Source organism: Lactuca serriola, chromosome 4 (genome assembly GCF_051521515.1).
Source record: "Lactuca serriola cultivar US96UC23 chromosome 4, Lser_US96UC23_V15, whole genome shotgun sequence".
Taxonomy (NCBI): Eukaryota; Viridiplantae; Streptophyta; class Magnoliopsida; order Asterales; family Asteraceae; genus Lactuca; species Lactuca serriola.
Genome location: NC_136411.1, coordinates 57,789,955 through 57,816,867, shown reverse-complemented (window position 1 = coordinate 57,816,867; position 26,913 = coordinate 57,789,955). Strand labels below are relative to the sequence as shown.

The window sequence follows — 26,913 nt, the reverse complement described above, 5'->3', positions numbered from 1 at the left end:
GGGAGAGCGTGAGATTTGTGAATAGATCTATTTGGGACTGACAATCCCACACCAGAACTGCTAGCTATAGTGAGGCGGGCATGCCTGTGGTGAACAAATGTCATTTAGCTTAACTCCTGAATAACGTTATAAAGGTCTCTTGGTCATATCAAGTATGGTTATACGACTCGCAAATAAGTATAAACTAACTTTGTTTACGGACTCTCTTCTTCATTTGTTTTATTTTAAATAATAAAACTACTTTTATATATGTTGTTACAAAATCAAGGACTTCTAAACTGGCATCTCTACCTCTAGGACGGATAACATGTTTTTCAAAAACTGATGGTTTATTTTCTACTAATAGACACTCTTTAAAGACCGCTTTTCATAAGAAAATACAGGATTTTCTTGAAGAACACTTTTCAAATGGATTCAAAGAACATTTTCTCACTAAAGCTAAAATGCTTATGAACTCACTAGCTTTATGCTGATATTATTTCAAAACTGCTTGTATTCTCAGGGAATTAGTAGACAGGTACTTCCAGGAGTTCGAAGAAGACGAAGAGTTAGAGTCGTGTCTGTCTATTTACTTTTACTATGAGTAAAAACTATGTATTAAACAATTTAAACCTTTTCACATATGTATTTAATGTCTGGTTGTGTTTACTATTCTTGCTATGATACAATTATTGTGATACTACGCATGACGCCCTCCACCCCGGAACGATTTCGCCATCACGGTTTCGGGGTGTGACATTCATCCAAATTTATCGAATATACTATCACTAATAAACGTATCAACTTTAGTTGTTCTATGAAAACCATATAACACAGGTGGAACACTAACTCTATTGGAACATCTCAGAGATACGGACCCGTCCATCGGTTCAACATGAGTTTCCTTCTCGGGTTGAGCGCTAATGTTTGAGGTTCCTTCATCACTTAACTCTTGAAGCTCTTCAAGGTCAATTTGCCTCCCACTGTACTCTTGGCATATGAGTTCTCTCTCTCGGAAACCCCTTTCCTCGCAACAAAGACAACATTCTCACTCGGTTTATAAAAGAGATATTCAAAGGAATTCTGCGGGTAGCCGATGAAAATACATCGCTCACTATGAGGTTCAAGCTTTTCATGAGTCTCTCGTCTTACGAAAGCCTTGCAACCCCAAACCTTGATATTTGGTAATGACGGAACTTTCCCTATCCACATCTCGTGAGCTGTTTTGGTAACCTTCTTAGTTATGACTAGATTAAGGATAAGGGGGGCAGTCTCTAAGACATACCCTGAGAATGAGATAGGTAACGAAGATCGACTCATCATGGAACAAACCATGTCCAAAAAGGCTCAATTGCGCCTCTCAGCCACACCATTAAGCTGTGGTGTTCTAGGTGGCGTCAATTGTGAAACAATTCCACAATCCTTAAGATAGTCGTGGAACTCGATGCTAAGATACTCACCACCTCGATTGGAATGGAGCATCTTTATCTTCCTGCCCAATTGATTCTCCACTTCATGCTTAAACTCTTTGAAATTTTCAAAGGTTTCCGACTTATCCTTGATTAAGTAGATATAGTCATATCTGTTGTAATCATCAGTAAAAGTCACATAGAAGCAGTTAGCATCCTTTGTAGAGGATCTTAAGGGTCCACACACATCGGTGTGTATGAGATCCAACAGACCTTCACCCCTTTCACAAGTACCAGTGAAGGGTGACTTGGTCATCTTTCCAAGCAAACAAGATTCTCAAGTGTCATCCGACTTCAAGTCAAATGACTCCAAGACTCCATCCTTTTAGATTTGGGCTATGCGCTTCTTGTTGACATGTCCAAGACGACAATGCCACAAGCATCCCTTGTCCAAACCATTGGACGAATCAATATTCAACACATTATTTCCTAACTTATCTACAATCATCACAGTTTCATATATACCATTAAAAGGCAATGCTTTAAAATAAAATACACCATTATAGAAAGCATTAATAGAACCAATTTCATTATCAAATGAAAATCTAAAACCTTGTTTATATAAACCATGAAAGGAAATAATATTTCTCGCCATATCCGACGAGTAACAACAATTATTCAGCTCTAAATTTAACCCACTACTAAGAAATAAACAATAAAGTCTAATCTTGTTGATAGGCGACACTTTCCTATTCCCCATGATTAAGTATATCTTCTCGTGCTCCACATCCCAACTTCCTTTTAGTCCTTGCAAATCAGAACAAATGTGAAATGAACAACCTGTATCAAGGACCCAAGAATTATCACGTGATGAGTTATTAGAAAGAATAATGTAAATACCTACGAAGGTGGGTTTTATCTTTCCATCCTTAATGTCCTGCAAGAATTTGGGGCAGCTTCGTTTCCAGTGCCCTTTTCATGACAATGGAAGCACTCTGCTTCTTTTGGATTGGTAGAGGGTTTAGCAGGACCAACCTTGGTTCCACTAGAAGAGGATCCATCATGGGACTTTCCCATGTGGCTCTTAGAAGGAGCCTTCATCTTCTTTCCCTTCCCATGTCCAATTGCCAAGACAGGGGCAGTAGCAGTAGGAGTGGGTACTGCAGACTTGCCTTTCAAATTACTTTCTGCAGTTCTTAGTAGGCCTTGAAGCTTGCTCAAAGTGACTTCCTCGTTGTTCATATCATAAGTCATTCTGAACTGATAATAAAAAGAAGGCAAAGAATATAGGATGATATCAATAGCCAACTCTTCATCGAAGTTCACATTCAACTTCAGCAAGCGGTCTACAAACCTCTGCATCTTTTGCAAGTGGATCGTGATGGACACTCCATCCTTCATTTTGGTTGTGATCATGGAGGAAATGATCTCATACATCTCTTGCCGAGCACTTTAATGGTACTTCTCCATCAAATCTTGGTGCATCTTGAAGGGCCAAAAGTCCTCATAGGACTTTTGAAGCTCAGCAGTCATGGTAGCAATCATAATGCACAACACCTTTGTCGCGTCCCTCTCATGAACCCTATATTCCTCGATTTTCTCGAGAGTAGCATTTTTTCCATCAATCTCCTTCAGCTCTTTATCGAGGACATATTCTTTTTCCTCGTAGCGAAGGGCCATACGAATATTTCGAATCCAATCGTTAAATTTTGACCCATCGCAGATAGTTCTCCCAACCAAGTTCATGAAGGAGTACGAGCTAGAAGGGTTGGAGCCTGAAGCATTGTTTGGGATAGACATCTAAAAAGAACAAATTTTAGATTAGATAAGAATCCTTAATATAACACCCAAATGAAATATTAAGTCTAGGACCCAACACAATATTTCACAATTCAAAAGAGGGATGTCGTAATCCAATTGCAAAATATTTGAAGGTAGGTAAATGACGAATTACTAATTTCCACCATGAAAAACGAAATTGATTATTAAGATTGATGAATTCAAATTCTTAGATTCTTGGAGATTCATTGAACTTTTCAATGGCATGTTTAAATCTCGACTATGCCCTTTAAATTTGAGACTGGGATACTGAGGATCACAAACAAGGTGTGAAAAACCATGCAAATTGCTTGGTACACTTGATGTCACTTATCACCTAATCAATGTGTCGGTTAACCACACACGCTCCATTGATCTATGACAAACATCAAGCTACCCTTTTCCACCCTTATCAGTCCCAAATTAGTGTGTCGGCACACACGCTCCACTAACGACTTGGCAAGCTGCAAAGTGCAATTTCATGGAATAGCACCAATTTCACATTTTTCCGAAAGTAACTAAGATTGGGAATTTATAAAAGTTTAGTTACTTTATAATCTCATTATACTTATTAATGAAGATTAATGTCCTATCATACCCGTTCGTCAAACGAACCTCCACCAGTCAAGGAAGTGGTGGGTGAGAGTGGACACCCATTAAACCACCATTTTATAGGTTGTATCCTTATACCCCCTTATAGACCGGCTTCGTGAATGAGACCTATTAACGGTAAGACTGACTTGTCTTATATATATATATATATATATATATATATATATATATATATATATATATATATATATATATAAGTATTAAACTTTAATATTATAATAGTGTAGTTTTAAAATTCTAGGGTTTGGAATTATGGTTTCATAAATGTAACTCTTTAAATTTCAAAACTTGAGGGCAAGTTTTGAAACTGTTCAAAACCTCTTGAGTTTTAAAATTTATGTTACATAAATGAGACTTCCCAAGTTCCATAACTTGAGGACAAATTATGAACTCTTCAAGACCTTTGCAATTCCATAACTTAAAGAGTTTAAAGTTTCATGAATGAGACTTTTTCATATTTCATAACTTGAGGACAAGTTATGAATCTCTTCATGAACCACTTCGATCAAAATATAAACTAATACAATTATCATATAACTTATCATTTACAAATTTGACCTAATTTAACTCTTATTGCAAGACAATAATATAAATAATCATTTTATCATATAATCAAAATATTATCTTAAAATTTGATAATTGTCTTTTTAATTTTGGATGATGGAAATCATTACCTTATCACAAAAACAATTTTTAATAGTCAAAACAGTTTGTGGTAATGATTCTAATCCAAAACTTGGCCAAAAAAAAAAAATCGTCCACCGAACAATCACCACGTCGTGGTAACATTGACCACGCCGTGGCCACCATTCAGATTCCAAAAAATGATTTATCTTGCTTTGAAAAATTACCAATGCATCAATATAATAGAAAATAATCATAGTCTCTGATACCACTGTTGGGTTTTGAGCACTATAACACTCCTTTGGTGCATATGCAACCCTAGATGCTTTGGACCTAAGTTTTCTCTAATTATACATGCAATTCCATTTTTCCAAAGCACACACACTAACTAGCATACAATTGAAGATATACAACATAAAACCAAGTTTGATGAATACCTCTTGGTGTAGCTTGTAGTTCTTGGCCTTCGAAAGCTTTAGCACCTCAAATGTGATGTATCTAATGTGTCACAAACACCAAATGCAAAAGAGGAGGCTTATGAAAAGTGGCTAGATAGCACAAAATAGGTTATGGTTCTACACAAAAATGCATGGGGCCGATTTTAGCGACTAAGGGGTTGCTTTTATAGTGTGGGAAAGCCTAGGGTTACATCCATGCAAACCCTAATTCACCATGACCCTTCATATTTCTTAGGCCCTATGGGTTTAAACCTTCATGGACTATCATATAGGTTTAGCCCATCCTAATCAACCATGGATCATTAGCCCATACTATAAGTATTGTTGATTTACTCAATCAGTCCCTGTAAATTTAATTAGTCTCTTTTGATCACTAAATTAATTCCAAATTAATTTTTAATCAATACTAATTAAATAATATGATTTCTCAGTTAGTATATTATACTTATAATATATTAATAAATCACAAATAACCTCTTTTCAAAAGTCCATCCTATCAAATTGCTCTGGTGAAGGCAACCCTAAATGACCATGCTACTATCGGGTCAAGTACATACCAATTATAGTTATGGCTTAGACACCTAATCCAACAATAACATCACTATGTGTTTTACCTGTAAAACTATAGTAGTGTTGATTATGATGGCATATGTGGAATAAGAAAAGATCTAGTGAATCATCATACAAACTCAAGAACACATGAAGTAAATAATTTTTATAAGCTCATATTAGATCTAGAAAGAATATATAAAGTGGGTCTTGTACAAATTTTCTCTCTAGTCTAACACTCCAAATGGTTCATTGCATAATGGGAGTCACTCACTTCCTATTTATAGGAAAGACTCAACCCATTAACACATATAAGAGGGTATTCCTAATAATCCACATTCAAGCGTGACTTTGCACCCTAACATTCTGCTCCTCAAAGTTAGGATTGGATGTCCTAGCTTCAATATCCAACGAGCTCGCGCGATCAAGTCCAAACTCCCCCTCGAATTAACACTGGTCTTCAAATCTGCAAATGAATACCCGAAAAACCCGCTTTGAATACCTACTCTTTATTCTCCCCATTTTATAATCAAAAAATGATTATAAAACAAATTAAGGGTGAGAAACGCTCGATGATTAATCTTCACAATACTCCCCCTTGATGTGTACCAAAAATGAAATACCCGAAAAGCTTACACGGAAAAAAAAAACAATCACGAAAAAGTCTCAAAAAATTTTCCAATTTATGAAAATTTTTGACTTTTGGGTGAGAGTTGCAAGATTTTCCAAAATCCGGGTAAAAACTACCACTTTCTGAATTCTGTAGGGACCCGTTGCGCAAAAAACAGCTTAAGATGCGAAACACTCCCCTATTTGCGAAACTGGGCATAAACTGTAAGTTCGCACCAACTATAGGGACTAAACTTGTAAAATCTTCAATTTCTCAGCTTTATTACCCCATTTTCGAAGTTGGGTATTTTCTGCCAACTTTTCGAAATTGCAGGGACTCATCTCAAAACTTCTGTATTCTCAACAATTTTTGTTCAAAATTCGAATATGGACCACTTTTGCCATATCTTCAAAACTTTAGGGACCCAATTCGAAACTTTGTGTTTTCTTCTTGGTTATAGAGTAACGATGCACGAATGGTATAGTTGACTAAGAAAAGTCAAAATCAAACCCTTCGTTAGTCGACATCCCGTTCTCGTTTTCCAACCCTTCGACTATCGAACCATGGTAATTCGACCATCGACCACAAAACTGAGGCAAACCATTCGACAATAAGGCAAACCGATTCGCCATCGACTCAAAATCTTCGTCCTTCCCTTTCCATTCACCCCAAACACATCAACAGTAAATCTTCGCATGTCGCTTTTTCATCACATTGACTTCAAAGTCATCTTCCCCCTATGAAATCAACGTACAATCCTTCCTTTTTTACACCAACAATTCCTTCGCTATCAACACAGGGACCCTTCGCTTTTTCATCACGTCGACTGATGAATTTCAGTTATAACATCATCGAACCAAAATCATGACTTTCGACTGTAAAGTTTTGACCATCGATTCTCGATTCCACATCATCAATCGACTTCCAATACTTCCAATTTCAAAGCATTTGACCACTAATTCTTCGTTTCAGTTCGTCACCTCGACATCAAAAACAACATCAACCAAAATTGCCATCACTGACTCCAAAATCGAATTCACAGATCATCAATAGACAATACCAATCGATTTCACAGCCTTATTAATCTTCGATTTCCCAGCAACATCGACGAATGAAGACTATTTGACTATGAAACATGAGTCGGCTCCAACCAAATATGACTCCAACCAAGATGGAAATCAACAATTAACACCAAATCGATTTTGACTGATTAGACGTCAACAACTTTTGACTCAAAATAAATTAATCACAAACTCGATTACAAAACTATGATGTGAATGAAACAGATAAGAACAAAACAAAGACGAACGAAACAAAGACAAAAACATTTGACCCTCAAATGAGTCACATATTCGAAAGTGCAGTAGCAATTAGTCGAGGATGAATTCGACTTTAAGTAAGGAATTTTCGATTTCAATTCATCAAGAACGTATGTTGAAATTCCAATTTTGACTTCTATTCTCTGATTTTGACTTTAAAAAAGAATGGACTGATTCGTTTGGACATTGGGCTAAACAAAAAGAAATGGAAATCCAATTGGACTCGATATATGAACAGTATTCGACATTGTTTGGGCTCGAATTTGGATTAAAAAAATTAAGGAACATTAATCAGTTCATTTGTTTGGGCTCGAATTTGGATTTAAAAAATTAAGGAACATTAATCAGTTCATTTGTTCGGGCTCGAATTTGGATTAAAAAAATTAAGGAACATTAATCAGTTCATTTGATTTGTCTGAGCTTTTGAATGAATTAAAATGATTTTAATTCTGTTTTAGGCTTAATCTAAAAAAAAAATTGTTGGATCAACAATGGAGATGAACCGGATTAGATCCAACAAAACAAACCGATCAAAAATGAAAAACGCAAAGTAGGGGTGGCAAATCGGGCCATCGTGTCGTGTTTTTGTCTGACACGACACGACATTACAAGATTTTATGTAACACGAACACGACATGCCACGATCTCGTGTTTTTTTAAATAACACGAAAATGATCCGATTAAAAAACGACAAACACGACACGACAAAGATAACATGAAATAAAAATTAATGTATTTAATTAATATTTATTCATACATAACACGAAAAACACGACAAATACGACAAAAAATGTTAAATCATGTCAATTTCGTGTCAAATTTTGAACACGAACACGACACGACACGACGTCGTGTTTTTTACACACGACATGAACATGAATTCGAATTTCAATTTCGTCTCAGTTTCGTTTCATTTCGTGTATTTTTGTCATGTCGTGTCATTAATTGTCACCCCTAATGCAAAGCACGAATCGAAATCATGGACATTTTAGAATCCATTTGAGAATTTGAGATACCTTTTTGACGATCCGAGTACCATTTGCAACGAACGAATCAAATTTAGATGATCTTTGTTCTTTTGTTGGAACGAGAAAATCTCCAATTTTAACATTGTACCACCCACGATGTGTGATGTACAACTCGTTATTCGTGTTCATCAACCATCCAAGAACATCTTTATAAGAACCACCAACACGTTTGGGTTTTGACTTAAAATTCAATGCAACACTTGGAGATTGTTGCTTTGGAATCCAAATTTGCTTCACAACACTTGATGATTTTTGTGAGTAAACCTATTTGTTTTTACGTTTAATCTTCTTCTTCTTTTTCTTTCTCGTCTTTTTACATCTTGAAGATTTGATTTCATGAACAAACCCACTTAACACAACTTCAACTTTGCGAGTTTGAATCAAATCTTTTGGAGTTTGATATTTGTGAATTTCTTGGATTACCAACTTTCAACAAGGAATCATTCCTTCAAACGAATCACAAGAACACAAAATATCATCGGTTTAAACTCCAATTGAGCAAAAAACTTTTTCATCTTCATGAGAATCAACTTGAATCTTCTTATCATCAACTTCAAGAACATCAAGTACATCACATTGAACTCCATTGTCAAGAACTTTAACAAACTTAAGAGCACGAAGATCATTTGGGTTTCCAATTAGAGAAATGTATTTCTTATTAAACAATATGTTTCTTCTCCTTCCTTTTGATTTCTACTACAGACTAATATAGACAAGGCAATTTTATTCAACCATACAATCTTACAAAGTGGTTGAAAAATCAAGCTTCCATTATCATCCTTTAAATCTCCATAAGAAACCATATTGCCCCATGAAATCAATTTGCTTAACACCAACCCATAAAATTGATCTTCATTGACTTTGTATTTGATATCTTCAACGATCACAGTCCAATAATCATATGGCAAATCCACCATGATCACAAAACCTTGAAAATTTCTAGAGAGAGAAAGTGATTTTGAATGGGTTTTCTAGAGAGAGCCAGTAAAAATCACTTGAATTCTAGTGAAGAAAATCAAATTATGAATGGAACCAATGATGAATTCGATTTCTAGAATCCAAAAACTCTCTAAAACACAAAGATCAAAGATCAAAAACGATGAATCACCAAATCTAGAAAGCCACCATGGATCAATTCTTGATCAAATCAAGAACACCCGCTCCGATACCAATTGTAGTGGTGTTGATTATGATGACATATGCGGAATAAGAAAAGATCTAGTGAATCATCATACAAACTTAAGAACACATGAAGTAAATAAATCTTTTTAAGCTCATATTAGATCTAGAAAGAATATACAAAGTGGGTCTTGTACAAATTTTCTCTCTTGTCTAACACTCCAAATGGTTCCTTACATAATGGGAGTCACCCACTTCCTATTTATAGGAAAGACTCAACCCATTTACACATACAAGAGGGTATTCCTAACAATCCACATCCAAGCGTGACTTTGCACCCCTAACAAAAACCGCAATCCCAATGCCCTTCACCTTCCCCCATATACGATTACATATGCCTCATTAGATATACTCCACAGTCTGATCCTTCATTTGCTACTCTCCAAGGAATATTCATCACACGAGGTTTCATTTTGTTAAAAGCGGTTGCTTTTTGGTGATGTAATTTTAAGTAGCTGCCAAAGAATTTCTTATGTGATACAATACAAAACATTTATTATACATCATATTTATTAATACAAAAAACACTCATTTACAAATATTGGTATTAAATTCTTAATCTTACCACCATAGTTGGTTTGCTTCCCCATATATTTTCGCCAAAGTTCCTGTTCAGTTGACATGATATACAATGTAGTAGGTGGGTACCCTTAGATCAAAGCATAGTAAATAATATTTACCCCCCTCAACTATTGGAAAGAATATATGGGATACTGCAAAAATTATAACAATAAACTATAACTGTATCAAAAATAATAAAACATCTAACACAATTCTTAATCAAATTACCATACCAACATTTATGAAACTTGGTTTAATTGGTAGACTCCTTATGTGGAGTCTCAGCATCGAATCAAAAATTGATTCTTTTGTACTGTATGCAACTGCTACATCCAGAATCTCATATGTCTGTAAAAGAAAGGAAACAAGAAATTTTTCAACATAAAACCCAAATTAATATTTGATAATTAAATTAAAATTACTTCTACCAAAAAGTTTGTATCTAAGAAAATTCTAGCAACCGATCTTGTATCCCTTAATTCCTCCATTGTGTTGAGTAATGTTGTCCAATAGTCAACGATTATAGCATGGATATATGTTTTGCTTTTAAAATGATATGCATATCCTTGATGCAATACGTGACCGCTTCCAATGTCCCAAATCTCATCCCTATACTACCATTTTTTATTAAATCAATTCACAAATATCTTGTATAACAAAAAAAAGCAATAGAATATATATTCACAATTATCCATAATCTCTTTTTGATGCAAAAATTGCATTATATATTGTCATTTCCTCCTTCTTCACTTTGTCACCAATTCGAATAATTCTTTCAACAAACAGCGACTTTCCATATATAACTACTTTTGGTCATCTTTTCCCCCTTTTTCCGTTCTCCTCATCTTCAGCGACATCTACAATATCCTTGCATACATTTCTTTTTCTTTTTTTATCTTTATTATCTGATGCCACTGTTTCCAATATTTCTTTTCCTTTTTTCTTTTCCCGGCTATAACTTTTCAACACAACCTCATCTGGTATTTGTATGGCTTTTGCCAACACCTCAGGATGCTCTAAAAATTGTTAACAAGTTAGACGGTATGTGTTATCAATATGTTCTAAATAGGAGTATTAAAACTTCCACATCCTTCATTCCTTCATTGTTATCTTCACTAAATAATTCATGTTTTTTTTCGAACCACTCCTTCAATAGTATACTATCTGGAAATTTTCCAATCCATCTTTCAAAACCACTTCCATAGTGTTCTTTTTGGACAAAATTATCCCACAGTTATGCTCTATAACAGTAGCGTAAGCCTGAAACATGGTAAAGCAAAGTTTATATTTCAAACCTTCTATTAGAATACAATTATTTGGTTTAAATATAACATTGTTCACTAACAAAATAAATTATACATTTTCTGTAATAATTTTGAACTCAAAATTATTCATCTACTAGCATGTTTTTGAATAAAATATATTTTTTATTATAAAACTCAGTCTTACCTCCTCATCCTCATAATCTTGTTTGAGACCCTCAAACATTTCATCTTCATCCATCATTTCATCATCAACACAAACATCTCCAAAGTCCTCCTTTAGCTGCCTTCCAAACCCTCCCATATTCATTTCAAACTTCTGTATTTTTTTTCAAGATCATCACCCTTAACATGTCGGATAAACGATAGTCTTTTCACTAACTTTAAGTTTGAAAACTTCATGTTATACAAATACACCAAGTACAAAACAAAAAACATCAAATTATTAATTCAACATATATAATTTAAAATAAATTAAAGTATTCATATATTTAACATAACAACATTACCGTCAAAACTAGTATAGGTCCACTGTAATAGCATGTTTTATCATCCCTTCTCCACATCTCTTTTCTTCTAACCAAACATTCTAAAATATACTTACACCAATCAATATTGGAAAAGTATTTCACTAGCACCAACTTATTAACCACATTTATTTGATTTGTACCACTCAATGTTGATTCTACAAATTTGTTTATGAACAGTGTAAGGAAATTCAGCCTAAACATCATATTATCTTCCTTTGTGTTTTTGATCCTCTTTAGGTATTCTTCACCATTAAACCCTTTTTTTCATATTGATTTTTACATTCTTTCAGAATTTCATTTCCTTTTTCACAATTTGGCAATAACATGAAGTCTTCCCCATCATTTGGTAGCCCCAACATATCATGCACTGTGTCTTTGGTAACTATAATCACAGCATTCTCTAGAACTAGATGGCTACTTTCTAGATTATAATGACCTAAGAGATAGTTGTTAAGTAACCCTTGAGTATTGTCTATGTCAATATTCAGTAGTAATCCAAAACCCATACACACAATCCCATTTTTTTGTGTAGGGGACATCACTTTCACAGGTGCACTAATCCTTCTAGGATTCATTCTAGTTGGAAGTCTTCGTAAACCTGGTGGATACTCCTTACTCACTTTTTTAACATTATCATCAATCTTTTTCACATTCACATTATCATACTCTTTATTCCCCTTGTTTCTCTTGGAAGATTTCTTTGACTATAGATCATTCATAACCTTTTCACCTTTACCATCATCTTCCTTCACTTCCATATTCGTACCAATTTCTACATTTTCATTTTTTTCTCTTTGCTCTTATCTCCTTCTCCATAAATAATTCATTCAAACCTGTTGCTTTTTTTTCTTTTCAGGCCTTGCTCCTACAGAATTATTCTTCTCCTGTTCAGGTGTTGCTCTTGCAGAATATTTCCTTTTTTACACTTGTACTAACAATATTAATCGGCTCCTATTCAGCTTGGGCACCAACTGCTGAATCACATAAACACAGTTAGTTACTCTCCAATCATTCTTACATAATATCAGTCTTTCCATCACCATTTACAAAAACTAAATATAATATACAATTACCATTCATCATTCTGATAGAACACTTAGTTGTACACTAATTATGAAAGAATTCAATATACTAAAACTACAAACTATTGTAACATAAATTTAAGTATTCAACTCCTAAACCAAATAAAAAATACAAAAGAAGAAAGTACATGTAGACGATCTTCTCATTTTTAGGTGTTGATCTTGCAAAATATTTCCTTTTTACCTTTTTTGCACTTATACTAACAATATTAATCAGCTCCTATTTAGCTTGGGCAACAACTGCTGAATCAAATAAACACAGTTACTTACTGATATAATCCAATTTATATTATAATAAACAAAGTATAATACATTGCATTCTAATAGCATATATGTTTCAGAATACAACCACATATAAGAATATGTATGATTTGATTCCAGCATAATGAAAATTTTCACCATTCATTTTTACAGAATATCAGTCTGTCTATCACACCTTAAAAACATAAGAAAATACACAATTACTCTTCATCATTCTGATAGAACACTTAATCGTATGCTAATTTTGAAAGACCTAAAAAATTCATATTCAAGTAACAAAGCCCTAAAAAAAACCTCTATATTCTTCATATATTCTAATAACTTTATTTTAATCAGATTAACAAAACCACAAATACATCCCATATTATTCAAACATTCTAACAGATTTTCCATATTCGATTAACAAAAACCTAAAAAACCTCTACCTTCTTCATATATTTTAAGAAGTTTATGTTATTCAACTTAGCAAAACCACATCTGAATACTACATTATTCAAACATTCGATCAGAATTTTAAGTATTCAAGCCCAAAACCAAAAAAAATAAACAATAAAAAAGTACCTCTAGGTGGAGAAATGAAAGCATCATCGTCGTCATCAAGATTCAAGACAGTTGCAGTGGTGTTCTTAAATTTCGTCTTGAAAGCACTTGACCTTGTACTCCTCATTCTTCGCGAATCATTGTTCTCTGAAATACCCCAATGTCACTTCAATAATCAGCTCTATGATAATTGATCATTATATACAAAATATCAACAGAATCATTTGATTTAGGGTTGATTCTACTAAATCTTTTTTGAGTATGTGTTCCTATAAACTTATATTCTTAATAAAGAAGAAAGTTTTACATAGACGTAACGGGTAAACGAGAAACAAGTTGTGCCACAACCCCTTTTGGATGGCAAAACTAATTCTTTTAAAAACAACATTTATAGATCTTGGAGTCATAACATTACTATGCATGACCCGTTGAACTCTATTGAGTAGCTCCACAGCTTCTGGCGCAAGGAAACCGAAAGTATCAAATGCAAATGGTATAAACGTGTGTTGATTTTTCATGCATGCTTTCTCATGTTTCGCCACTTTGCTGGATACAACTTTTAAAGAAGCTTGCCCCATAGTGAAAACCCCACTCCCCAAGCCCACAAGAGGGGAAACCCCAGTTAGATCCATGCATGAATGTTTTCCTCCATCCATCCAAATACTAAAACATCAGCTGGCCTAAGTGTTGATCTTCCTTCCAATGGGTCAGTCAGAAAATTCACAGGTGCCTCTTTCTTGGCAGAAACCCCAGTGCGCCTAAATATGTCGAAAAGAAAATCCCTAACCAGATCGTGTCGGTACTTGAAACTCAGGAGCTCTTTACAATGAATTGCATGCTCCCCAAAGGAGTCCAAGCATGCCTTGCGACAAACAGGGCAAGTCTTGTCAGCTGGAAATAAAGGGATCATAAGGCGATACTTGAGGATGGCATGATACTCCATTGGTGACATATGTTGGCCAAGACCGTCAATAGGAATAGTCATAAGAAAATCTTGAGCATGTGGGGCCCTTATACACTCAAAAATTGCTTTTTGCCTAATCGTCATGTCGAATTAAACTTCCATGTCTTGGATAATTTTACTAAAAATGGCACTCGTTAATGAATGTTGGGCTTTTGGAGGGGCGGTGTCCTTATTAGTGAAACCATTGAAATCAAAGCCCGGAATCGTATCACGAAGACATGCCAAATCAAAAACATAATTTGAATCCATACCACATATGCCGCTAGTTCATAAGATGTGGTCTTATAACACCCACGCTTGAGCTCGTGAGGCCACAAAAGCATAGGAGGAAGTCTCTACTGCTAAGTACAACCCATAAAGGAAATGGAAGGGCACCTCATCCTGACCTCGTGAAGTAAGGCAGATCTATCCACTAAATTGAAGGCATTTGAGAAATCCACAGTAAGCATTGCAAGAGATCCATCATCATGAAGTGCACTCAACACCCTATTGACACTATTAAGTATAGTTTTATGTTAAGCGTGTCAAACCCAACAAATAATGGGTACAAATGACTCCTTAAACACTACTATTATGCACTAATAATGTAGTACAAGGTAAGTAGGGTCGATCCACAGAGACACGGGACAAGTGTTTATACCTTTTTGCGTAAGGTACAAAAATGGTCACAAAATGGGGGGAATTTATAAGCAATGATTTAAACTATAGAATAAAGCAATAAGTAAATGATTGATTTAATCAAGTAGATTCAAGATTTGTAAGGACTCCAACTCCATGCAAGACAAATTAGCAATGTGATGTTGGATAAGGTGTCTAAGTCCATAACTTATTTGGTACATACTTGACCCGACCCGGCATGGTCCATTTGGGTTGCATTTCATCCAAACTATTTATGGATAATTTTATGAGAGTTATACACATATGTTTATTAATATATTGTAAGTTATAATATATTAATATAAGTTATAATATATTAATATGAAGTCATGTTATTTAATTAGTCTTAGTCTTAAATTAATTATGAATTAATTTAGAGATTAAAAGGAAGACTAATTAGATTATGGGCTATTGGTTTTATATAGTATGGGCTAACACTCATTTGTTAATGGGCTAGGCTTGTATGGAAGTCCATGGATGATCCATGGAGCTTTTAACCCATGGATCCTTGGAAAAGGAAAGGTCGTGGGTTATTAGGGTTTCACCCTAATCATGTACACTATATAACCATGCTTATGTTGCATGAAATAGCCACTAAAGTGACTAGTGGCACTAGTGTGTGTGTTTGTGTGTGACCGACTTTATAAGTGTGTATACACTCTCTCAAAGTTTTCCATGAGTTTGTGGTGATTTGTGATTCCATTTGAGGCATTCACACTATTGGTGCTTGGCCCTCAAACTCCTTAGGAATTAAACTCATCATCAAAAGGTATGTAACCTCATCTAATTCTTTTATGTTTAAAAGTACCCCATGGCATGTTAGATAGGTTATGAACCTTGGAAAATTATTATTTTGCATGTATTTAGACAAACATAGATCCAAGGTTTATTAGGGTTGCATGCACACTTAGGAAGTGTTAGATTGCTCAAAACCCAACAGTGGTATCAGAGCCTAGGCTTGCTTGTTTGATACTTGATGCAAAATAGTGAAAAAAAAAGTTGAAATTGTTGTTGTCTGGCTAATGGACTCGCCGAGTCCATGGGGGGACTCGCCGAGTTCAAGGCAAAATTCATCCTACTCGGCGAGTAGGTTCGTGCACTCGGCGAGTAGAATGAACAGAATGCAGAATTTCGACTTTTGCTGCTGGAAATGGACTAGAAACATTACCCTAAACTGTTTTGGTGTTTTAAAACTTGTTTTAGTTGGTGTAATGGTTGTTCTAATCCATTTACAATAGCATATATCAAAATTCAATGATTTTTATGTGTTCATATAATTCTTGAAATTTTGATGATCATGTTCATGTTCTTATGAATTTAGAAGATGATAGGAATTATTTGCAGAATTGTTTAGAATTAATTCTTGATCATTTATGTGTTTTAATGGAGTCCATAATTTGTCCTCAAGTTATGGATATCCAAAGGTCACTTTTCTTTAACACACATTAAAAACACATAAGTTACATAAAATGAAGAGCCTTCATTTTATGAACCTTTAATTCATAAGTTATGAATATCCAAAAGTTTATGAATTGTTCAAAACTTGCCCTCAAGTTTTGGAATTTGTAAAGTCTCACACAAACTTTAATTTCATACCCTAGAAGTTTTAAAAGTTAAAACTCTACCCTTATACTATTATAAGATTAATGGTTAATTATTATATATATGTATAAGAACAAGTCGTTTTACCATTAGTAGGCCTCATTCACGAAGCCGGTCTATAAGGTGGGTATAAGGTTGTTGCCTATAAAATGGCGACTTAATGGGTGTCCACTCTCACCCACCGCTTGCTTGACTGTGGAGAGTCGTTAGCCGAACGGGTAGGACAATGACTTTAAATACTCATTAAAAGTATAATGATTATTATAAAGTAATTAAATTTTTTATTTAATTCCCAATCTTAGTTACTTTAGTAAAAATGTGAATTTGGTGCTAGCCCATGGAATTCACACTTTGTACCTTACCAAGTCATTGGTGGAGCGTGTGTGGTTAACCGGCACACTAACTTGGACTAGTAAGGATCACGAAGGGTGACTTAATGTTTGTCATAGATCAATGGAGCGTGTGTGGTTAACCGGCACATTGATTAGGTGATAATATTAAGGGTACCAAGTGAATTGGTATGGTTATTCACACCTTGTTTTGTGATCCTCGGCATCCCAGTCACAAAATTTGAGAGGGCACACTCAAGATTGAAACATGCCATTGAAAAAGTTCAATGAATCTCAAAAGATCTAGGAATTTCAAATCCAATTAAAACCTAATAAATTATTTCGTTTTTCATGGTGGAAATTGGTGAATCGTCATTCGCCTACCTTCAAATATTTTATAGCTTGGATTACGGCATCCCTCTTCCAAATTATAAAATATTGTGTTGGGTCCTAGCCTTAATATTTCAAATTGGGTGTTATATTAAGGACTTCGAATCAACTAACTTGATTTTCTCCCATTATAGATGTCTGGTTCAGACAACTATGATCTTCCCAAATCTCTTGAAGATGGTGTCCCTCAACATCATGCTTCACTTCCTCCACCTCCTCCAATTATTCTCCCTCACCCACAAGTTCTTGAAAAGTTTAAAGTCACACAATCCCTATTGGCAAGCATAGTCTATGTGTGCTCACATCTTGGAGATAAAGTCACATATTGACAAGCCGGGAGAGTTGGGTGTCAAAGTCTCGTGAAAGTTGGATGTTCAATCACTTTCTTAGTAACATAGTGAGTCTCTTTGGGACTACTATGAGACAGACTATGACATGACCCTTAATGATGTTATCTATTTGCTTGGTGTTGTGGAATCAGCAATGATTTGGAACACTAGTAAAGCAAATTTGATTAAAAGAACAACTTCCCAAGTCTTAAATGGACATTGACAATGGTAGCATTGGATATCTAGAAAAGCATTTCTCTTCCCAATGGAAAGGGATCGGCCATAGTCAACCCGGTTGACCAAATGGTAAAGAGAAAGGCTAAGTCTGAGATAGTCTCATGTGCCATTACCAAAGGGTCCATGTGTTTTGTTTCCAAAGGAAAGGGCATTGGTTGCGAAGCTGCCCTATTCGCCTGAAAGGTCATAAGGTTGATCAAGTCAAGAGGTTTGACTCTACTTCGGGTAAAGTCCACTGTCTAACTCTATTAAGTTCCTATTTGGAGATTCTTATTACATAATGTGAATGGGTCACATGTTGATGTTTTTAAGAATCAAAGAAAAGATAGGAAGCTTAAAGTAAGTATATGTTGATTCCGATTGCAAAGGTGGGTTTCGATCGCATGGTTCGGCAATCAGAACTTTGAGCTGTTTCTTAAGAGTTATAATATATTGCTTATGAATAGATAACAACAAGGTTTTCATGTGGATTGTAAGGATAAGTTTTTCCACAAAGTTTTAAAATAAAAGAAAAAAAGGGTTTTAAGTTTATTTATTTTAAAAATATCCTTACAATGGCATCTGTGGAAAATTGTTGCTTATATGTTTCCAGTAATAGCAATATTGGAAAGTGGATTTGATTCTTTCATTTGTGGTAGTGTCTGAATTTACCAAATGAAGAAAGTTTTTCATCACCCAAGTTTCAATTGGACAGAAACTTGGAATCATACAAGTTGTATTGTATGATGAATGAGAATTTTCATCTTTGAAAATTAAGACTAATTCTTTGATCACATGTATATGTGAGTCAATTGAAGGACTAAGGAATTAGGTACACTGGGTGTGCGCTGGTCAAGGTCCACCACAAAGATTGATTTGTCATGATTTACTAAAGATTAGTAAATATGATTATACTTATGAGGTTAAGTATAATTCTGTAACATTGGAAAGGTTACAATGTATGACAGAACAAATGAGAAGAATCAAATTAGGCAGAAAGATAAAAGTTTCTCAAATCTGAAAGGATGGGAGAGTACTTTAGCATCATATTTTATGATCGTCTTAATGATTATGAAACCATATCAAAAATTCATACTCTAAGGACGTCTTAGTGCATTGTTATGGCTAAGAAGAGAGGTCATGAATTGTTGGATTGGTTAAAATCAAGAAGATGAGTCATACTTCGTTCCAAAACAATTCTTAGAGTCATACTCCAAGATTGTAACTTTGAGTGACATAAAGGAGGATTTATTAACACTAGTCAAATGTAAGAGTAAAATGTTTTCTACTCTTGTACATTTGAGATTGGTAAGTTGTGATGTCTTTGATGAGACAAAGACCAACTAAGACCAATTATGTGAAGTGTTAGTCTTGATAAGAATCCGCATTGTCACTTGAATATTTGTTTTGTCAAGGAATGGTTCTTGACTGGGGAAACTTATATGTCAAGGGGACAATGGGAGCCTTAAAGATCCTGAAAAAGTTTCAAGATTTAATCAAGAGTAAAACCTGTAATTTATCACTAGCACACAACTTAAGGTTTGCAACCTATCATGTTGACATAATTCTTATTTCTGTACCTACTTCAAATAAGTTGAATTTGCATGTGAGTTATCAGAATTCAACTTGGAAGCATTGGTGGGCCTTGTGCTACCAAGGTGACAAGAAACTAAGATTGAACAAGTTTAATCCATGTAAGGATGAATTTGTCACTAATCTTATCTTGTGATTATGGTTTTGACAAATTCACATGGATAGGAACTCATACACTATAAAATCTAAGTATCATAAGGTTTCTCTCTGATTCATGAAAATGATGGTGAGGAAACGCTTTCACTAAGTAGATTTTACGTAGATATCAATTGTGTTATTTGCATTTTCAAAAGTCGTTAGTGGAGCGCGTGTGGTTAACCGGCACACTAACATGGACTTGTGAGAAATGGCAAATGCCTAAGCAATTGAGACTATGATTACGGCATCCCTTTTCATAGTTCTGAAAATTGTTTAGACACACATGTGAGCTATCTAAGAAAGGGTGTATGAATCTAAATTTCAGAAGTCCAGTAGATTTCTGGAAATATGTCAGAGCTAGTGGGAGCATAAGAGTTATGCTGATAATCATCATGCTAGTGGGACCATGATTATTACGTTTAGTGTTGCAAGTTAGCAATGTTAATTATAGAAAACAAAGTTTCAATTCATGAAGTTGCAGGGGTTGAAAAAGTCGTTTTGCTATAATTAAGGGAGAGGAAATTATACTTCGTTTCAATTCTAAAGTTTAGATTGAGATTTTAATCATCTTTAGTCAAGATATATATATATATATATATATATATATATATATATATATATATATATATATATATATATATATGACTTTTATGTTGGAATGGTTCAACTTGAAGAAATTCTATATATATTGCGTTTTCAAATTTTGATTATGATCACGGCATCCCTCTTCATAGTTAAATTTTGAAAATATGGCAAATAAAAAATATTGTAGCAAAAGACTTGTCTAGTATCATGTCTTTATGTCAAACATCATGAATCGTGTCCCATATGCTTCGGATATAGGATCGATTTCATGTGCTATAATATTCATCTTTTCTAAATTTTCCAAATGCTTAAGGCATTGAGAAGGGAAAATTCTAGAACTGGATATGACTAAAGTGATTAAGCAATTGTCGAGGACAAATCTGAGGTTCGCCAAAGATTGGTTGCTCAGGGACAGTTGGAAGTATGATGTCGGAAAGGACCATATTGACATATTCTGAAAAGAAGTAACTCTTGTTCGGAAGTGATAGTCAAAATGGGACTATGGAAATGTCTCCACAGGTGGAAGTTATTTAATCTATGTAAGATTAGAAAACCTTAATGCAAGAAGGATGTTCAAAGCAATGTACTTTGAATATGAGACTTCCGTTCCATAGAAGTTGACCTTCTTTGGAATACTCTATAATGACTGGTGACATGGTTTTGGTGACTTTGTGCATAATCATTACAAGAGGAACATTGCATAAAAGTTTAAAATCTAACAGATTTTTTTTGGTAAATGATAGGAATCGGGGATTCTCACATTTACAATAAGGATTTGGGATTGTGAAATGAGTATCATTGGAATCATGTTCAATTGATCTACATCACAATGTAAGGATCATAGACAAACATAGTGTGCATACTTGGAGTATGACATAACTATTGATTAGAAAAACAAAGTGTACATGCTAGGAGCATGGGACGACTGTTGTTTTTATTCAAGTCTTAAGTTGATTGTTTGAAACATTATACAATGAATAATGTGTAATCAATATGGTGATAAATAAAAGGTGGTTCTATTTATATTTAAAAGAGTTCTGAGACCATATTGGATTCGATTATTATTGTGTTTCACTTTGCATGTTTTGACTTCCAAAATAGCTAGGTTATTCTTTCCGAATGACTAAGTTATTTAAACACTCCACAGTCATTCATATGTTGGAAGTAGGTATGAATCAAGACTGTCATGAATCGAGTTTGTAGATGGCTAAATGGGTTTAGTCATAGCAATGGTTGCTACAACATTCATGAGTGCTCATAAGTTATGAGTATTGGAATAAACCCACGCTCACTTGTATCACTTCATGGAATTTATCTCGAGTGATCGTGAGACGGTAATATCATATAAATCTTTAAACCTAGAGATATGAGTTGTTACCTATGAGTTGGTTGTGCATTGATTGCACGTAAACGCATCAGTAACTTGATGTTATAAAACGTGCCTTTGTGTACAATTCAACAAGTAGTAGAACAAGCATATGAGTCGAAGTTTATCTGTTCCTTCTAGAAATAGAAGCGATATCTAGGCCCCTCGATGATTTTGTTGTGACCTATGTACCGGCCGGTCAGAACTAAATTGATGTGTTCGATTAAGTTCTTTGTCAAACAAATCGGAAATCGGGAAACAAACTGTTGGACAATAAGTACGACGTTGTTCCATGTATTTGTCCGGCTGATATCATGAGAATAGAGGATTATATGATCACTTATCTAAAATGGCGCTTCATAGTTCAACAGAGTTTTCGAGAGCTACGATTGCTGGTTGGTTCCTAAAGTAACATACGCAAATATAGTTATTAGACTTATCCAAGTGGGAGTCTGTTGGATAAGGTGTCTAAGTCCATAACTTATTTGGTACATACTTGACCCGACCCGGCATGGTCCATTTGGGTTGCATTTCATCCAAACTATTTATGGATAATTTTATGAGAGTTATACACATATGTTTATTAATATATTGTAAGTTATAATATATTAATATGAAGTCATGTTATTTAATTAGTCTTAGTCTTAAATTAATTATGAATTAATTTAGAGATTAAAAGGAAGACTAATTAGATTATGGGCTATTGGTTTTATATAGTGTGGGCTAACACTCATTTGTTAATGGGCTAGGCTTGTATGGAAGTCCATGGATGATCCATGGAGCTTTTAACCAATGGATCCTTGGAAAAGGAAAGGTCATGGGTTATTAGGGTTTCACCCTAATCATGTACACTATATAACCATGCTTATGTTGCATGAAATAGCCACTAGAGTGACTAGTGGCACTAGTGTGTGTGTTTGTGTGTGACCGACTTTATAAGTGTGTATACACTCTCTCAAAGTTTTCCATGAGTTTATGGTGATTTGTGATTCCATTTGAGGCATTCACACTATTGGTGCTTGGCCCTCAAACTCCTTAGGAATTGAACTCATCATCAAAAGGTATGTAACCTCATCTAATTCTTTTATGTTTAAAAGTACCCCATGGCATGTTAGATAGGTTATGAACCTTGGAAAATTATTATTTTGCATGTATTTAGACAAACATAGATCCAAGGTTTATTAGGGTTGCATGCACACTTAGGAAGTGTTAGATTGCTCAAAACCCAACATGTGATTCCAAGGATGAAATGATATTTGTTCAATTCTATCTAAATTGGTACATGGAAATGCTAACTAGATCTAGCACCTCTCATTCACCACATTGATTAACCAAAATAAGCTCTTTGATTAATCCTAACCTTACCAATCTAATCTAAACAAGCTCTTAGAATTAGGTTGAAAGATTGAATTAAACTTTATGTGAATGTTACCAACAACACTCAATACTCCTCATAAGCTCGGGAGCATAAGAATGTGTGAATAAGATTTACACTAAATTCATTCAATAGAAATCAGTTTAGTGCTTGTTACCTAGTCCAATTTACAAAACAATTACGGATTTTGCAATTAGATAACTTGAATGATCTAACTCTAATTCAAATGGCCAATAAGAATCACAATTACAATCAAACATTCGATTGAAACTAAATCAAATTCACTAGATAGAAAATTGAAAGAAAACATCAAGTCATATGATTGAAATCACAACCAGAAGTCAAGACATAAAGTTGGAGAATCTAGGGTTCTAGCCACTCATGACTAGAACAAGATCACAAATCTAGAAAATAAAATTAAAGTTCTTACAAAATGAAATCAAATGTTCCCAAGTGTTAATCAACTTCAAAATCCTCTAGAAAATCGCCTTCTCTACTCCAAAAGTCGACACCCCCCCCCCCCCCCCCGAAGTAAAAAGTCGGTTCCCCCCTTTAAGAATGGTGAAAAACTGCTTTAAAACTCACGTTTACTTTTACACAGACCGCGTAAATTAACACTGTCATTTACATGGCCCGCGTAAACGCAAAAATATACTGCGCAGAAATCTACGTTTACACGGCCTGCGTAAACGCAAGGCTTGCATTTACACGGCCGTGTAAATCTCTGTAAAGCCAAAATCTTCATTTCTTTGATATCTTGCTCATCGGTGCTCCGCAAGTCCTGAAATTTTGTCCGCAACTTTTATTTACTTCCTCCAACAATATCCTACTTCCAAAAGTCCCTGAAATATCACAAAAGTATTTGAATGAAATTGCCTCATGAAAAATCTCGAAAAACATAAAAAATGCATGAGTTTAAGCCTATATGCAATGTACTTTTATGAAATAAAGCTACAAAATGGGTACATGAAATGCACCTAACAAATCTCCCCAAGCTTAAACCTTTCTTGTCCTCAAGAAAGAACAAGAAAATTTAAACCGGAGAAAATAAAATAAAAGAGAAGAAAAGAAAATCAAAGTTAAACTTTTTTTTGAAACTTGATGCAAGAAATCAAAACAAACATGAAAAAATATATTCAACCCAATTAACCTTGTTTTGTACCATAGTTGAGAATATACCTGTCGTGCCTTGAGTCAACTTGGCTTTAGTCTCAAAATATTATATAACAATAGAAATAAGACCTTAGCCACTCCCTAATACAACTCAACAGAATCAAAGATCACCACACTTGTTCCCTCTCAATATTAGCAAGTCAATTAATAGAACAAATTATGGTCTTACTCTCTTGAAATTGTATGTGACAAAACATGCTCAATCATCTTTGTTTCATAAAATATAATAATGTCTGATTCCAACTATTTGTTGGTCAACAACAATCCTTTTTTGAAAAATATTTTCTAAAAATTCCCTAATATTTATCCAAATTGGTTACAAACTTCAAACCACTTACACCAGTCAAAGTAATTAACATTCAGTCCAATGTCATAAGTTCAAATCCAAGTCCAAGGGAATCTTTTGACAGCCAAGTATTTTTCCTAAACACAATATTCAATTAAACTATAAACACAATTATATAAAAACTTCTTAATTATACTTTTTTTACAAATAAAGCTCATGGCTTTCTTTGAAATCCATGTAACGGGCTTCCAACCAACACATCCAAATCAAATGACATTAGTGTGCTAGATTTAAAGAGATCCCTCGGGTTTACTTGCCCGAACCTCAAAGGCCACAGATTGACTTTATTTGCTATTATTAAGTTCATGACTTTCTATGGAACCCATGTAATGAATTTTCAACTCAATCAGTCCCAAAAAATTTAGCTTTAGGCGATTAAGTGTAAAACACCCCTCAGAGTTTACTTGTTCGAATCCCAAAGGTCACAGATTAACTTAATAATAGTTTTTTTATAAGTAACACATATACAAATAACTAAGTTAACACATAACACTCTTATTAATTTATTTATTTATTTATTTGGCCAATTTCTTTATATTTTCGTCCTTGACTTTTCTATTGTGGGACATCTCACAATCTATTACCGTGAGGACTTCTAAGACATTTTTCAGGGGACTAAAGGTTAACATGAAAAGACCCGTAAGTATAGTTGAAAGCTATGTCCCCAAGCAGGGTATATAAAAGGGAATGAGTAGAAAGGACTTTTAAGAGCGCTGGAAGGCTCGGGACATTGAAATTTTGTATTCTTTTTATGAATTTTTGAATTTGGCATTTTGAGTTCAATTGAGCATTTACTACTCATAAGACCAGTCATACGTCCCAAAGAATCGACTCATACCTGTTGTATGCTCCAGTGTTGACAATCTTCTCATTTTCTGTTTTGCACAAGTAGCTTCGGGAGGTGTGTTCATGTGCAATTAACTTGCTTTTAGATTTTTCAATAAAAAGAGCAAGTCAATCTCAAGGCACATGACTTACTTACCAGCTCAACTGTTTTGAAAAGATTCGATTGCTTGGGATTGGATCATTTTTTTTTGTTTTTCAATAAATGAATGCAATGCAAAAATTTAGATGCAAAATGCAAAGAATAATAAAAAACAGAAAGAAAATCTTTTGGGCTTTTGAAAAAAAATCTATGCAGAAAAATGAAAAAGAAAAATAATGCAATATGTATGAAACTACATGCAACGGGATTTATGCATGGATGGATGCCCCTCCTCAAGCTTAAAATATAGCATCGTCCTCGATGCTTGGAGAGAGGCATAGTCGGCCTATTAAGAGTCGGATGGTGGAGGATGGTAGCTGATTTGGGAATGGGTCCAAAACAGTCACAAATGCACACCAATTGAATTTTAAGTAAAATATGAACGATTAAAGATATGGAAAGAATTTACCAAATCGTTCTTGGTGCCTCACAATTGTGGTGTAAACCTCCTTTTCATCCTCCCCAAGCTATCCGTGAAGTATTTTTGGAGTCGGATATTCATTTTCTAGGCATAAAAAATAAGTTTAAAACCCTTTGGGACATTAAAAAAAATTGAAATTTACCAAAGACTAAAAAGTTTTAAAAGAAAGGAAAAAAAAAACCCCCGGGTTGCCTCCCGGTTAGTTGCCCTTGTTTTAAGTCGTTGGCTCGACTTGGCCCCTAAATGTGCTTTGTTCTAAGTAGGTGGGCCTTTACAACACATTAACCTTCTCGCCACTTCCTTCAATTGAAAACTTATCTTCTACCTAACTTTTTTTTTTAAAGCACCTGCTCACAAAATGTTTGGCATAAACAATTAGTAACACCGTGTCCCCAGCAACGGCGCCAATTTGTTAAGCGTGTCAAACCCAACAAATAAAGGGTACAAATGACTCCTTAAACACTACTATTATGCACTAATAATGTAGTACAAGGTAAGTAGGGTCGATCCACAGAGACACGGGACAAGTGTTTATACCTTTTTGCGTAAGGTACAAAAATGGTCACATAATGGGGGGATTTATAAGCAATGATTTAAACTATAGAATAAAGCAATAAGTAAAT

At 34.5% G+C, this 26,913-nt stretch overlaps 1 protein-coding gene across 1 annotated transcript; it reads right to left on the bottom strand.

Annotated features, from left to right (window-relative positions):
• Window positions 1–14,443: 14,443 nt before the first annotated feature.
• LOC145098409 (uncharacterized) lies at window positions 14,444–14,869 on the bottom strand. Its single transcript, XM_079036041.1, has one exon. The coding sequence runs from the start codon at window positions 14,867–14,869 to the stop codon at window positions 14,444–14,446; it is 426 nt and encodes a 141-aa protein (XP_078892167.1).
• Between the last annotated feature and the right edge of the window lie 12,044 nt (window positions 14,870–26,913).

What these genes read in the sequence shown, in the direction of transcription:
- LOC145098409 (XM_079036041.1), bottom strand. Translation starts at nt 14,869, where the DNA reads ATGACGATTAGGCAAAAAGCAATTTTTGAGTGTATAAGGGCCCCACAT.